This window comes from Schistocerca cancellata, chromosome 10 (genome assembly GCF_023864275.1).
Source record: "Schistocerca cancellata isolate TAMUIC-IGC-003103 chromosome 10, iqSchCanc2.1, whole genome shotgun sequence".
Taxonomy (NCBI): Eukaryota; Metazoa; Arthropoda; class Insecta; order Orthoptera; family Acrididae; genus Schistocerca; species Schistocerca cancellata.
In genome coordinates, this window is record NC_064635.1 from 144,958,951 (window position 1) to 144,974,704 (window position 15,754).

The window sequence follows — 15,754 nt, forward strand, 5'->3', positions numbered from 1 at the left end:
GAAAGTGTTGTTGCAAAGCTAAATTTTGTAGCCAGTTGGCGAAAACTTAATATTTTGGTATTTTGCGAATTGAAATTAACTTTCAATTATGAGAAAGGTGTACTGACAGAGATACTTCATCCACAGGGAGAGAGAACGCAGACACCGCATGAAAGAGGGTGACGAGGACGACGAGACGTGGGACGATGATAGCCACTTGAGCGTTTCATCACTGGAGTCGTACAGTCCGTCTCAGAGCCCATCCCCGCCACCAGAGAAGGAGAGGCGGCCAGAACCGCCACCACCACAGCAACAGCAGCCTCCCAGGCCGTACCCCCCACCCCTGCTGGGACAACAGATCCTGCCACCGCCGCGGCCGCACAGGAATCGGTGGTAAGGCTTTAGTTTTCAACCCGGTCGGAAAATGGTAATAACTCAGCAGTAGCTGTCTCAATCCTTCGAGCCTCAGTGTACGTAAATTACTAATTGCAGTATCTTTGTAATGTGAAATGCATTTAAATTTCCTCCGAGGAGAAAAAGTGTTGCTGCGATTCCTTACAACTTTTTTCTGCCCTGCATCCAAAGCAAATAACGCTTGGGCCAACTTTTAGATTTCTTACACAGACAGTGTGTATATGACCCGGGACAACCTGGGAGATCTAGGAAAAGCTGGAAATTTTTTAGAATTCCGGGAATTTTTTGTTGTCTTAGTTTTCAGTTAACTTTTGTAATTTTGGCTGGTAAGAATTGATACTCTAACAAAGGATATTACTGTATCCCACTACTGCAGAATAATACTGCAACAATAAAACGTGAATGAGAGGGGGGGGGGGGGGAAACGAAAATAAAACATAAATTGCAAAGGAAATGTGCCATATACAACAAAATACAGTGCTCTTACAAGCGTTTGCCTACAGCAAAATGTGACAAAGGCTTTAGGAAGACTATACAGTGATTCATAACAACAAATTGCCTCAGATGAGCGTGATGTCACATTAGATTCGTTTTAGCCGTTACGAGCGGGCTCATGTGCATGCGCAGTTGAGTGGCATATGAGTAGTACCTTCTCCCATTTCTGGCTACAGAAATGTGGCTGTTGGCTGTGTAAGCAGTCGCAGCAAGCAGCTAGATGCAACCAGGAAAAATTTTGCTGCCGCACCCAAGTTGCCAGATTCACGTATGCGCAGAGGGTCTGGATCTATTGGGGGGGGGGGGCACCAAATTCGTATTCTTGAGGAGAAAAAACCTTGTGTCACAAAGCACCTAGCATCCAGCACACGTTGGTCTATCGATTACTCATATGATTTTGATGTGCATCCCTGTTGGTTTTTGAACACACTCTGTAAGTTGATTTCTGAATGGTCCATGCAGTCAGAGGCAACTTCAGTTTGGTCCAATAGTAAAAATTTTTTTGAATATGTGCATAGTGTTTCTGTCATGGAAATCCTCGTCGCATCTAGAAATAAACTTTCCTGCAGGCAAAAGGGGACCGGGCTATACAAGCTGATACTATCTTGGTATGGCCCCAGTTCGGAAATATCATAGATCCGGGGCTGATGTGCAGAGCAGTCTGAGCTATAGTGGGGAAGTGTGTAGTCTCTACGTGACCCGTGTTTGCATTTAGTGATTTTGCTGTTTCTTCTTTGTTTAATACTGCTCGCATGTCAAAAGAAAATAAAATGGATTTCTGTGGCTGGGAGCCATCAAGTGAATTAAAATACATTCACATAAGTAAGGAAGGCTATTACGTTATTAGTTTCAGATTTCATTTTATTTCCACTTTTCTGACAGCCGTGCATTAAAATCGCCTTGTAGAACAATGAAGTTATTTTTGTCAGTTTGCTAAAGAAATCTTTATTAATCTTTTACGCTGAGGCAGTCAGTGTGTTTGAAACAAAGTGTTTAGTTCCACACTATTGGCTAATTTCGACTGCTCGCTGCATTTCAAGTGCACATTTTCATCTTCTACCATATATGGCATTATGTCGTAATAAAGAATAAAAAATGAGTTAATACAGTACCGGTACTCCAAGAAAATTTACATCCAGAAACCCACACTGAAAAGCTTAATATCAGGTTGAGGCCTACTTCATTGGGAATCTGGACATACAAATGTGCTCTTTAAGTATCTACTTTAAATGTGCCATTTTAGTATTGTTCACGAAATTCCAGTTCTCTTGGAGTACCCTCTGACGTCTTTTTTTTCCTTTTATGACGTAATGTAAGATCTTTCAATGTTTTACACGTACGAACATACGGGCTTCATGTGCCATAGCAGCTGTCAACGCGCCATGGTGCCTGTTATCTGGTGGGAAAATATTGCGAATGGTGGTTTGAAAAGCATTACTTTCAAAGTAAATTTCCTTTTACGCAAGTTGAACTATGGGCGAGAATGTACGATGAATTTCTTAAATCGCAGAGCGTTTGATGGCGAGCCATTTAGAAGTATTTCGAGCCTAGAAGATCAGACATTCATGTCATTATTATGAGCAAGTTAATGTAGTGCTGCAGGAAGCTCTCTCTTCTCTGTGGTAGCTAATTTATTTGTGGAAAACTTTGAGGACAAGTCACTGGACTCAGCTAAAATTTTTACTGGCACATTTTGTGTTATATATCTTGAAGTATAACACGCGCAAAAAAAATCAACATTATATGTGAAAGCTTAGCTTCTCTTGCAGATTATTAACCTTAGAGACCCAAATTATATGTGAAAGCTTTTCTTTTCTTGTAGCAACAGTGGGTATATTAATTTAAAACATTAACTTTTCTTGTTTGTGTATCTGCACTACTTACCAGTGATGTTGCTAGTAGCTGACTTCATCACGAGTCCTGTGGTCTGAATATCCGCTGTCATCGGCTGGCAGGATCACTTGACGTAAGCTATGACTGGCTTACAAAAGCGCATCGCAATCTCGATTACAATGGCTCGGAAAGTAACATGCGGGGTTTTGGTTTCATATCAAAAATCTTTCCAAAAGGAGTTTTCTTCCCTGATTTTCGTTTTCTAAAGTGCTGGGAAATTCTTCACCCGTGTATAAAAACTACCATTCAAAGGATTGATAAGTTTTACAGTTCCAAGGGAAAATGTACTGTCACTTAATAACACTTAAAAGGTGTGTTTTCATCCGGGAGAAAGTGTATTTTTAACAGGAAAATCTGGGAATTTTTTTTCCTCGTCTGCGTATACACCCTGACAGATTTGCAAAATATTTCAGTGATACAATGAGTTAGCATCATCGGGTGCTGAAGTACTTGAGGTTGAAATGCAATAAACAGAAATTTGCAAACAAATAAAATAAAAGCAATGAATTGGAAACAAAATGGAACAAGAAATTGTAGATGTTCAAATACAGTGATAGTGAGCTGGAAAGGAAAAAAGGAGTATGTCTATTCCTAGTGTGTATCCACTAGCATCCCTTATAATAATCCAGCATATTGTCCATATATTGTGTTTGCTACCACAACAATCTGGCTGTTAGTTGTCATGTATATCTTTGTAGAAATGGTTGCTTTTCAGTAAATCCGTAAACAGGGGCATGTTTTTGAGTGCTTGTATTACTGAAAGTAAATTTAATTTGCCAGATACAGTGTACTGCACATTATTTCGGTGCAGATTATTCATACATCTAAAAATAAATAAAGAGGCACATGCCTCACGCACACGGGGACCGGCAGCACGGGTTGCTGGTCATTAGGGGCCGCGGCGGGCACTAAACCAGACCGCCAGTGGAAGACTACTGTGCCAAGCTGCACCTGATAACACGCACACGTTGGCCACTAACGCTGCTGTTGCTACTGCTACCCCTCCAGTAGGCATGGCCTTAAATATACGTTTGAAAATATCTCAGTTATTCGTGTGTTTTTCAATTATTTTTGTATCTTCTTCCGCACATCACCCCAAATAATTAGGAGTATACTGTACTTAAAGTGGCATAAAATTATCTTTTTTTGAAAACTCACATTCGTACAGTAAACTGCCTCTGTTAAATTCACAAACTGTGAAAAATATCAAAGAAAAGATAATCAAATTTTCAAGGAAGGAAGTCAGACGATAAATAATTGAATGAACTTGCCTTGATGTTAGTGTTAGTGAAACTTACTTTCTTACAAAAATATATTAAAGAAAGAAATTATTAAGTGATGCCATTATTTGTGGATTATGCTGTAACTCAAAAGTCTAAAACATCTAACACAGCTGATTGTGTCCTCTATGGCTATTATCAATGGAAACTGTCACATAGAGGAAGCATTGAGTGACAGATAGTTCATTGAGTAGCAGACTATCCTTTTTGGATTTTCCATTCTCTGATCCAGTCATTTACAAATACAAATGTTGGCAAGACAGCATTCAGATAATGAATAATGTTGACTAATAACATGGTTTTGGTGAGGCAGCATTTAGATAATAAATGTTGTACATTCTGTGGACTCTAGGTCCAATAAGTTATTTAAAATTTAAGGAATTGCAATGATGATATTTTCAAAATAGTTTGCTGTTGCAGTAAGTACTACTAGGAAAAATAGAGAAATGCTGAATGAAACTGTTTGGCTGTCAAAAAGGAAATGTGTGAAGCCTTCAGTAACTGGCATAGCAGAATATTATAGGAAGACCTCTCTAAAGTGCAGATAAATCCTGGTCGTATATAAAAGCTACCAGTGATACTAACGTCAGTGTTCAAACACGAAGGTAGTGACTGATGGAATCCCTATCAGAGTATATATATAATTTCCAGCTGAATTAGCCCACTCTTTTACCCATAATATACTGAGGATCCTCAAACAAAAAAACTGACAACTGATTGGAAAGAAGCTTGTTTCTACAAGAAAGGTAACAGAAGTAATGCACCAAACTACTGTCCTATATCTTTGACTACCAACTGTTGTAGAATATTCTGAGCAAAACCAACTGAGTGGCCACCATGCCAAAGAGCATTAATTCCAAAAATATTTTTCATGCAAAATTCGATTTGTACTTTTTTCACAACGTTCTGAAAGCCGTGAATCAAGACAGTGGTAGCATACTAGGTACACTATCATTTTTCTTTGTCAAAGTTGATATGTCAAATATTTGTGTCAAAGAAATTTGATGGTGTAAGAGGGAACTTTGTCAAATCTCACCTGTCGTCAAATAAATATGATCAAATTGAGGGCTTCAAAGTTGGTGTGTTTCTTCAACTCTTCTTCTTCTTCTTCTTCTTCCTCTTTTTTTTTTTTTTTTTTTTTTTTTTTTTTTTTTTTTTTTTTTTTTTTTTTTTTTTTTAACTTGCTTCGATTAGGGTGGGGGATGAGCAAGGGGCACAGTGCATGCTATTCATTGTGTATTGATGGGCAGTTGGAATACGCTGTAGGCGGCTTCATGTCCACAATTAGAGCTATAGCCATTCACCTCTACATCTGGAAAGACCCAGGCAGCTTTTCAGCGAGCTGGAATAGGGGATGTAGTCACACTCTAAAATAAAAAATTCTTTCTTAGCTTTCCATTCTGTTTTGTTTATTTTCGAACCCTGGATACCACAAGTTAAAAAGCTCTTCATTTGTTCCGTACTTTTTATTAATTTTGTAGTTGTTGGAACACTAATACCATTAATTAAATTATTCAAATATAAAAATTGTTCTTATTACCCATATAGAGTACTAAACATTTATTTACCTTCACATATTCCCCCTTCAGTGCTTTATAAATCACTTCACACGTTTCTGGAATTATTTTGGTTAATGTGCAATGTGATGTTCCAGTGCTGCATTGTAAACTAGAGTAGCTCTCTTCTGTGTCAAGAAATCCCAGTGCCACAGTTTGCCTGTCCTCTGCACATTCAGCATTTTTCAAGATAGTATTCTGTTCTGTAATATGAGAAGCCACATTACTGAGCAAATACTGAAATACACTCTCAGTCATTTGTAATTCATTTATGTATAAGACTTGATGTCCTTCACTAGCAGCTCTCTTAACAAATTTTGCAGAATGCTTTTACTATCACAACGTAATACCTATGGCTTCATCCAAGTATGTTTCCTTTTTTTCCCACCGCTTTTCTTCCAAATACACACAGAGTGCAATTGTGGTACTAGGAACTGCAGTGCATAACAACAAGTTGTTGTCCACCATCTTGAAATTTCATGAAAAATATGAAGACGGTGTAATATCCCTTATTAGTGCCACATCAAAGAACTTTGTCAAAGAAATTTGACAAATATTTGATCATATTTCTTTGTCAAAGAAATATGATAGTGTAATACCGGCCTGACCCATCCTAGAATATTGTAGAAGTGTGTGGAACTCATACCAAAAAGACTAACAAGAGTGTAGGACAAAAGAGGATAGCATGAAGGTTACAGGTTTGCTCAACCAGTGAGAATGTGAACTAACAGATGCAGATGGATGGAGAATACTATGTGGAAGTGTACTTTGAAAATTTTGAGAATCAGATTTAAGATAGGACTATAGGGATACACTGCACCCCCTTACGCACTGCTCCCGTAAAGTTCACAAAGAAAAGATTTGACTGACTAAAGCATGCATGGAGGAATTAAATCGTAGGCAATCTGTGAGTGGAACAGGAAGAAATTCTGCTGAGTGGTACAATGAGAAGTACCTTCTGCCATGCACTTCATAGTGGTTTGCAAAGTGTAGATGTAGGTGTAGAAGGAAGATAAATGAGAAGGATGGTAACCATGCTAATGCGTAAACAGTTTAAACAAAAACTGTCATAATTGGAATTTGAACGCGGGACATTTAGTACGATGACTGAACACTCTACCTTCTCAACCACAGGAGATCTACAATACAATTACTCACAGATATGCTTTTCCTGTGCTAAGTAGCGCTTGTGATACTTTTAATTACCATTTACGCATTTTCTACTGAACGACAGCACACAGCATGAACTAAATCAGTGTTTTCGTTCATTCTCTATCGACGTACAACATTTGGTACCAATCTGAGTGTCTGACATTAGAAGGTTTGGTTGTCAGAGGGAAGTAAAATTTGGGCACAAAAATTTCACTAAGTGTGCCTATTTTGCAGGCCCGTATGTGCAAGTGTAGGCGATGGAACATTATTTTGTAAATAGTCATTGAAGTCATATAGTTTTTCAGTTACATTTTATAGACTGTATCTTTTCAAAGTCAGACCTTGGAAAAACATAGCAGTAGTACAGTTATAACCCCTATAACTTGCCAGCCACAGGTTATAAACTAGTTGTGGCAAGTTATGATTGTGACTGGTTGGGGTTAAGGACTTTTGTTTTGTACAGTTATTCATCTGGGAGGTTAACAAGCTTTTAGACCAGCTAAGACTTTCTACTAATATACTAAGGAAATTTCTAGCAGAATGTAAATAATTTAGGAGTAAAGGAGACTACCTACCAAATAGCAGAAGCGCTCGATCATTGATGGGCACACACAGAAGAGAATGAAAACTTTTCTAGCTTTTGGAGAAACCCTTTGATGAGCTAGATGCATCTTCTCACAAATGGTTCTCACTTTGATAGTGTATGTTTTGCCAGTTACAGGGCTATTACAGGTGGTGATTGGGAGGGGGAAGGGGGTGCATAGTGCAAGTCTTACAGCAGGGGGGGTTACAGGGGCTGGAGCCATAGGGAAGGACAGTTTGCCCATTTGCCCATCACACTTACGATAACTCCCCCCCCCCCCCCCCCCCCCCCCCCCCCCCCTGCCATCGCAGTATCCTGGACACACCGTGTGCTCCTCCTGCACTCATTTTCCTATCCTGTGGCTCTGAAAGCTTGCAATTTTTCGTAACTTGTGTGTGTGTGTGTGTGTGTGTGTGTGTGTGTGTGTGTGTGTGTGTGTTCTCTTGCTGTTACTTAGTATGTATATTTCCATGGCAATATGTCTTTAATTGAATTTATTTAAAGTTTATCAATGATGAAATTGAAAAGTTTAATAATTATTTGTAACCTTTTGGCATTTTGGTTTCGCAGGTCACGATCGAGTGATGATGAAGATTGTGGTGGTAACTACCGGAGGGGCTACAGCAGTAGCAGCCACTCCTCATATCACCACAGGCAGAGATCCGATGATAGGAGAGGTAGTAGTCGGAGAGACAGTAGGCGTAGCAGGAGCCCACCACAGAGAAGACCATATCCGAGGTACCAGGAAAACCTTTAATGTTATCGCCTTTGATGTAATGTCTGTGAAATTTGACTATTTGTATGTACAGGATACGTTTCAATTCTGCAGGTAATAAGCTTAACTGCATGGCTGATTGGAAACTTATTAGAGGCAAGAAATAGGTGGCAGAGGACATTGGGTGTAGTAGGGTAGAGATGAGTGCCTGAAAAAAGCAGTAAGTTTTCGGTCATGGAAAAGTATTGAGTTGGTATCTTAAAGATGTTTAGAAGAAATAGATGTTGAAAGATGTCTTTGGACTTGACATTGGCTGGGAGGAAAAATAAGCAGTCTGGAGATGTCAGGGTGAAAACAGAACGTTTCTAAGGTGCATAGTGACAGATAATGAGGACAAGTCTCGAAGAAAAGGCGATGGGATTCCAGTAAAAGTAAACTTGTACTTCTTGGCAGGAAAAGTCCTGAAACCTGTTGTTGTTGAATCTCTCTTTCTCTCTCTCTCTCTGTCTCTCTCTCTCTCTGTGTGTGTGTGTGTGTGTGTGTGTGTGTGAGAGAGAGAGAGAGAGAGAGAGAGACGGTGGAGGGGAGGGGGGTAACACTGTACAGGGATTGTGCCTGTTGTTCTCCTTGAAATGTAGCAAACCAGTAATGTCGTCTGCCACTAAAGGCTTTGATGGCATGGGAACACAACACCTCTGTGCAGATGACAGTATTTTCTTATTAAATAAATGTTACTCCTTGATGACTTTGCATCACATGTCATGCACACTGTATCGATTTTGTCTTTGTCCATTTCAGCCTTGTGGGTGAAAGGATCTATTGTTGAGATATTGTTTGGATCGAGAAGGTATCAGTGAACTGTAAGCGAGTCACATATGTAGAAGTAACAATTTTCTACTTCAGTATGTCTCTGTTCACATTTTTTAAACATTTCAAGACAAATGCAATCATCAGGAGGATTTTGTCCAGATTTAAATTGTGGGTCACATTCTGATGACGTACGTCTTCCTGCTCCAATCGGATGACCCTCTAGTGTGTAATGTCTGCAGCATGTATGTATCCCAATGCACCACTTTTGTAGGTTTGTTTTCAAGGTGGAAGACATGTTGATTTACCAGCTGATGTGTCCTCTATTTTAGCAGGTAGTTGGGACAAATGTGTTATGGCCTCTTAAGGTTTTCTGTAATATCTTATATGCTGCCTAAACTATTAGAGAGAAGATTTTAATATTTTATAAGGAAGGTTGACTCATTCTGTTTTATATCAAGAGATCAGTCACCCACACCCTAAGTAGGTGTTTTAGCCTTTTTTCTGTAGACTAATCATGATTTTAGCATTGACACAGTTGACAATTCTACATTCTGTGTTGAATTGGTGGATATGGGAAATACTGATTGTGATTTTAATTGAGTTTTGTCTTTTATGCATTTTCAGTTTCACGGGATCATATTCATCGGAATAATTTGGCAGTGTCACTTATAACATTGCGCTCTCTCTCTCTCTCTCTCTCTCTCTCTCTCTACACACACACACACACACACACACACACACACACACACACACACACACCAGATAAAAAACTACAAATTTAACACACGAGGGTTGCCCAGAAAGTAATGCAACACATTTTTTTCCTTCAGTTCTTTATTGATTATAATGAGAATTACACACACAAATGAATGGTGTTTTATCTACACACACCTTATTTTTCCACATAATATCCATCTTGTTCTATGGCCTCCTTCCAGCGTGAAACAAGGGTGTGTATGCCCTGTTGGTATCAGTCCTTGTCCTGGTGGCAGAGCCAGTGCTTCTCTGTGTGAATTACCTCCTTATTGTACTCAATGTCTTCCACGAATGGTGTGTGTCCTCGCAAAGGACAACATCAGCTCACTGCAACATGGCAGGTGTGACAGCCGTGGATGGAGCTCTGCCGAACCACCTTCTCATGATGTCACCATCCATGCCCAGCAAGTAACTGTACTTCTGTCCACAGCAGATGCTCCTTAGCCTTTGCACAGCATTTGTCTGTCATAAGTGATAGAACTTGGCGTGCTCACTCAGGATACTTCAAATAATACATACATAACGTTTTTCATTCATAGCATTGTTTTCAGTTGAGAAAAAATGTGGTGCATTAATTTCTGAGCAACCCTCATACTATTAAGATACATTTGGATACCACAAGTTTGAAAGTTAATCAATGTGAAAGTATTTCCATTTGTTTTTCTTCTTCTTTTGTTACAGGCCACTGGTTGACTATTGAAATATCCGTGTACAGAAATCGCTCAATACAGGTAAAATTAAAAATGCGAGAATGAAAATGCTGAAAATTTTGTAAGACTGTATCTTTCATCATATTTGTTTATATACTGTGAATATTTAGACACTATTATGTAAAGATGACTTGTTTGTTATTCAACTGCCCTTATGCCATTGCATCACTTTCCACCCCAAATTGCTGCAAATAATACTCAGCAGCTGTTGGTTTTGTAAGCCTTATTTACATTTGTTACAGAAAATAATGTAAAAAGTTGTTAACACTTGCACCTTCTGAAATAATTAATCTTAATCACCTCTGCAATATATGAATAATGGTATACTCAAGGCTTTGACAGTGATTAGGAAGCAACAAATACTTCTCAACTGGTCATATAATTATCGGGTCTTGCTCATGTATTACTTTGTTGACCATCATCGGATCCTGTAATATAGGCTTTGTCACTGGTACTTCGCAGTTAGAGGTTTGAAATTGTGTAGGTGACAGTTTGCTTGGTATTCAAATTTGTGTTTTTAGTAATGCCATCATGTGATCATCTGTATGTTATTTCTCATGAATATCATGTTATTCTGTGGACCACAGCATGATTATTATTTTGATTAGTGCTTAAGTTATTTAATGTTTATAGGGATGGTTTTCATATTTTGTCATTCACATTGTAATTTATGCGAATTTTTCTTTATTGTGCTCTATATTTTAGCATATAAAGTCGACATAGATTAACTTTGTACATCCTCAGTTTGATATTTTTATTAATTCAGATGTTTAATTGGTCAGTCATCCAACATCATTGGTAAATATCACAAAGAAAGGCTATGTGATGCTTGCAGTCCTCTTTGTAAATTATTTAACAAATGGTTTTTCTCAATCCAAAAGCATATTTATTTGGTTCCTAATGAAGTCATAAAATTGCATGGCTGTGTGGTTGTTGCACATACAGTCTTCTCCATTTTTGTGATTTCTTTGCTGTTAAATGAGTAAAACCTGAAATTTGAAGGAAAAAAGATTGAAGATCAAAGTACCTACTAGTGGGAACAAACAATGAGTCACATGACAAAACAGAGTATATGAAGTTTTTGTAGTTCTTATCTTATATGCAGCTGTCACTAAAATTGTTTATCCTCTTCAATAATTATGTGACAGATGTTTCCTAAGCTGTCATGATGCAATTTCTGATGTACACATAATTTTGCTGTTTCATAGTAGAATGTAAATTTCAGAAATGATGAAATGTGACAAGACAATCACATTGATAAATTATTAAAATTTCAAACTCAAAAAACTTTACAAGTGAACTCCCAAGAGTGTCTGAAAGATTTATGTACTATTGGATTCTAAATTGTAGAAAAAAATAATGATGATGTTATTCTTTTTATTAGTTGGGGCAGCCTTAGATTGGCACCACATCACACTAACAGATATGGAAAAAATAGTTTTGAGCTAGGAACATACATATTTGTGCATAAAACAAAGGAAAGGCAACCACTCAGCTTCAGCAAACAGATGTGTGGCACATACATGTCCAGAATCATAGAACACAGTGTTAACTAGTTAAGAGTCCTAGCTCTTCTTCTGGAAGAAAGTACACACATTCACACTACCACACAGACATCCAGATAACCACTATCGTGGCTTTGCAAGTTTGGGTGTCATTGTGTGTGTGTGTGTACACCCAAACTTGCATAGCCAAGATGGTGTACATCTGGATGTTTGTGTGTGTGAATGTGTGTACTTTCTACCAGAAGAAGAACCGGGACTCAAAGCTGTGTTCTGTGATGTGCCACACATCAGTCTGCTAAAGGTGAGTGCTGACCTTTGTTATTTTATATATTGTTTCGACAAGGAATATTGTTATAAACTTGAGATATTTGTCATGTCATTGGTAAGGAAGTCTTGTGTTTCTGGTGCCTATATTTATAGGCTGAAGAGCAACATTAGTGTATTGTTCAACATATTCTGTAGCATAATATTGATTATTATGCTTCCAATATTATTCACTGCAGCCATTGTTTTTGCAAAAGTTTACAAGAGGATTCTTTACTGTTATCCTGTACTGTTTAATATTCTGTTAATCTTCAGCTTAACAAAAAGTGGAGTACTCTCATCAACAAGTGTGGAAAAGAAAGCTTTGTTATCGAAAGAAGTGTTAGTGAAAGTATTGCCCTTTTCATAATGCTGTGCTGAACATTTGTTCAGTGGCAATGAAATTTACCTTTGGCTTCCACGACTGTTATTAAGATTTCATCAATTCTTTGTTATATGTAAGTGTGATGTGTCCAGACACACTCCATTTCTTGAAAGATCTTTGGCACTCACATCAAGGATTATTTACAGTTACAATCCTTGTCATCTTAAAATTGTTGATTTCAGAGAATTGACGAATAGCACTTTTTTAATGTATAATCCATAAATTATGCCATCTGCAAACCACCACTGGTCACATGTCACTATTTCCAGACATTGTGTCTACAAATTATGACTCCCTTTAGTCAAGTTAAGATAACATTGAAACCGTAACATTGCAAATTAGGTGTTTGCTTAATATCCTGGCAAAACCATTTTACATAATACACTTATAAGTTTCACACACTAATTCTTGTTTTTGTATGTCGATGTTGCATCACTAGTTTGGTACTGCTCAGATTGGGAAGTGATAATGGAAGGTAAGTAAAATGGTATAGTGAAGGTGTCAGCTTTGCTCTGAAGAAGACACATTGTTAATGCCGTTCTGCCAGCTTGTGGCATTCTCATTGTATACCACAATGTAGAAATTGCTAGGCAGTTAGGCTTTAGGCCACTTGGATAGTGAATTTGCCATTAGTTGCATTTCCAGCAAATCACAAACATGAATACTTAATATTTTTAGTATGTCATGTGGGGAAACAAGCTTTCTGATGGTCAGTCTATTATCAGAGAATATGACACACAACTGACATAAATATTTATTTGTTTATAGTCACGAGAGGCAGAGCTGCATGAGAAGATACCAATTTTTGCTCATACCCATTGAGACGCCATTATTGTTATATACAGCATTTTTATCCCAATCTCGTGACCTGTTCATTTTCACTTCATCTGTAATCAGCGTGCCTAGATGCTCTGGTTGGATCTTGCAATGTAAATAATCAGAGGAGAAGAATGCATTGTACTACTGTGTTCAATACCACCATTCTGTGGTTGGAGAGAGAGAGAGAGAGAGAGAGAGAGAGAGAGAGAGAAAGTTTTGATATTAATGAACTTTTCTAAAAAGGCCTTTCCTCGCTATATTGATGTTCTGTTTGGCAAAGATGTTGTGCACTGTAACAATTACAGAAAGGCTTTGACACAGGTATTTTTTTAGCTGTGGTTGTCAAAAAGAGAGATCAGTTTTGCTGTTGTTGGAATGATCTGATTAGTGCTATTACATATAACATAGCTATGTGTATATACAAAGCCTTACTTCCATCCTCACATATCCCATCTTTGTGTACTGAGTCAGATGATGTTTACCTCCACTTTCTTTGAATATAATAAAATTGCTGTACTAGTACAGACTTAAGTCAACTGAGTAGGCTTGGAATAAACTTTCACCAGATTGTTTACCAAAATACTGTCATATTATCGATTGCCAACACAGAGGTTTCATATTCTTTGTAGATGCTTTCCAAAAGAGACAAACAGTGAAAAACTTGTGCCTCACATGGGGCATCCTGTAAAAGGTATTAGCTTACTGTTTTCAATAAACCCTTGATAGGGGGGAAAAAGTTATGTGCACTAGAGTCTTCCAGAGTAAAACTTTTGCAGTCTCCTGCACAGACAAAGGGGGAAGTTTCCATTATTGTTATCACAAATTGACAGAGGTGACAGAGGTTTTAGAGAAGCAGATGGGTGATAGTAACATCATAATTTTGCTACAAAAATGTTTGTTTATTGGTGAATGCTTTTTGAATAGATTGACTTAAAATGGGAATCTCTTATATTCAGTCATCAGAAGTAGCCTCTCAAAATAACTTGCCTGGTTTTAACATACAAAACAGTTGTGAGTAGCCATTTTTGACAAGTGTATCAGAACCTTTGTATATTGTACTGTAACATGATGGATGTTTAATTTGTTTGCAGAGTTTTTTCCCTTGCAACTTCTAATCACCAACACTCTTTCATTCATTAAGGAAGAAATTAAAAGCCTTTTTTCCGATGAAATCTCTGGAAGAAAGACATATTTACTGCATTGGCTGCTATTTATTTTTATTTTGTGTACTTTGATGTTTCGACTGTGTAGCCATTCTCAAAGGCAATATTTAATCAATTAATTACAGATATTTTGTGTTCCAGTCTAAAATAGTAGCAATTATGTTTGGTATGTTACAAACAGTAGTTTGTGGTTTATACTGTACTGAAGATCATAACTACTGTTTTCACGCCCTGCCAACCAAGAACTGCCAATGAAAATGGCAGGAACCCAAAACATTGTAATTAACATGTTAAACTTGAGAATGGCTACACAGCTGAAACATCACAGTACGCAAAGTAAAATGGGAATAAATGATCACTGATTTCAAGAAGTTTATCACAGTTGTAGATCCTGTTGGAGCTAAATTATTTGAAGGATGTTCAGTTGTAGTTTTAATTCTGCATTATTGGCAGCATTTTGATTTTGTTAGGTTATGGTAAAAACAATTGGTGGCTTCCTTGGCATATGTACTTCCATCTGCAGAACAATGTTAATCTTACCCAGTAACCCTTACGTTATTACTACTCCAGTATTGCAGTTAAGTGCTTAAACCCAAGGAAGTGTCTACTGCCGAGATGTTCAACGAAGTGTGTTGTTTCTTTCTCCAGTAGTCTATTTGTGGAGAGTGAATTTCAAATATTTATAAAAAAAATTGATGAACAGATTACATTTCTTCTTATAAATACCCTTCCATTTTGTAAATAAAAAAATAGTGACTTACTCATTATTTGTATTTTGTAAACCTTTTTTCACTGAAGCATGTATTGTAATTAAAGTTGTTGGAGTAAAGCTTTTTGATAAAACTCTTTCATTGCATTTAGCTTATCCATTTCCACATTTTTAAGAATCCTCCATAAGTAATCTGATTCTCATTTGAGATGCCTTTAAATACTACATTATTCGATAGTAGTGATCATTATTGTGCAGGAACAGATATAATATAGTTGTGGAGTACAAGGTGTAGACATGGACAAACTGAAATGGAGAACAGGAAGTAAATTCAAAACACAAATATTTATTTAACGCTCTCATCAGAAAATATGTGGTGGCCTGAGTTGTTTTATATCGTTTTGTGTTGCTATCCATCTCGGGAGGTGACTGTTCATTAACAATAAATTATTGCTCTTGGGTCACCTTTCCTGCATATAAGTTACTAGAGATTCAAATTTTGAAAAGGTCAATGCTTTGAAACTGAC

General features: G+C 37.5%; 1 protein-coding gene across 1 annotated transcript in view; it reads left to right on the plus strand.

Annotated features, from left to right (window-relative positions):
- Positions 1-15,337, plus strand: part of LOC126106761 (CLK4-associating serine/arginine rich protein) — a 120,508-nt gene extending 105,171 nt beyond the window's left edge. Inside the window, exons 16-18 of the mRNA XM_049913134.1 lie at positions 127-372; positions 7,923-8,090; positions 10,315-15,337. Of these exons, the coding sequence (XP_049769091.1) occupies positions 127-372; positions 7,923-8,090; positions 10,315-10,333 (433 nt within the window). The 3' untranslated portion in view covers positions 10,334-15,337. The remainder of the gene's footprint in view (positions 1-126; positions 373-7,922; positions 8,091-10,314) is intronic.
- Positions 15,338-15,754: the final 417 nt, after the last annotated feature.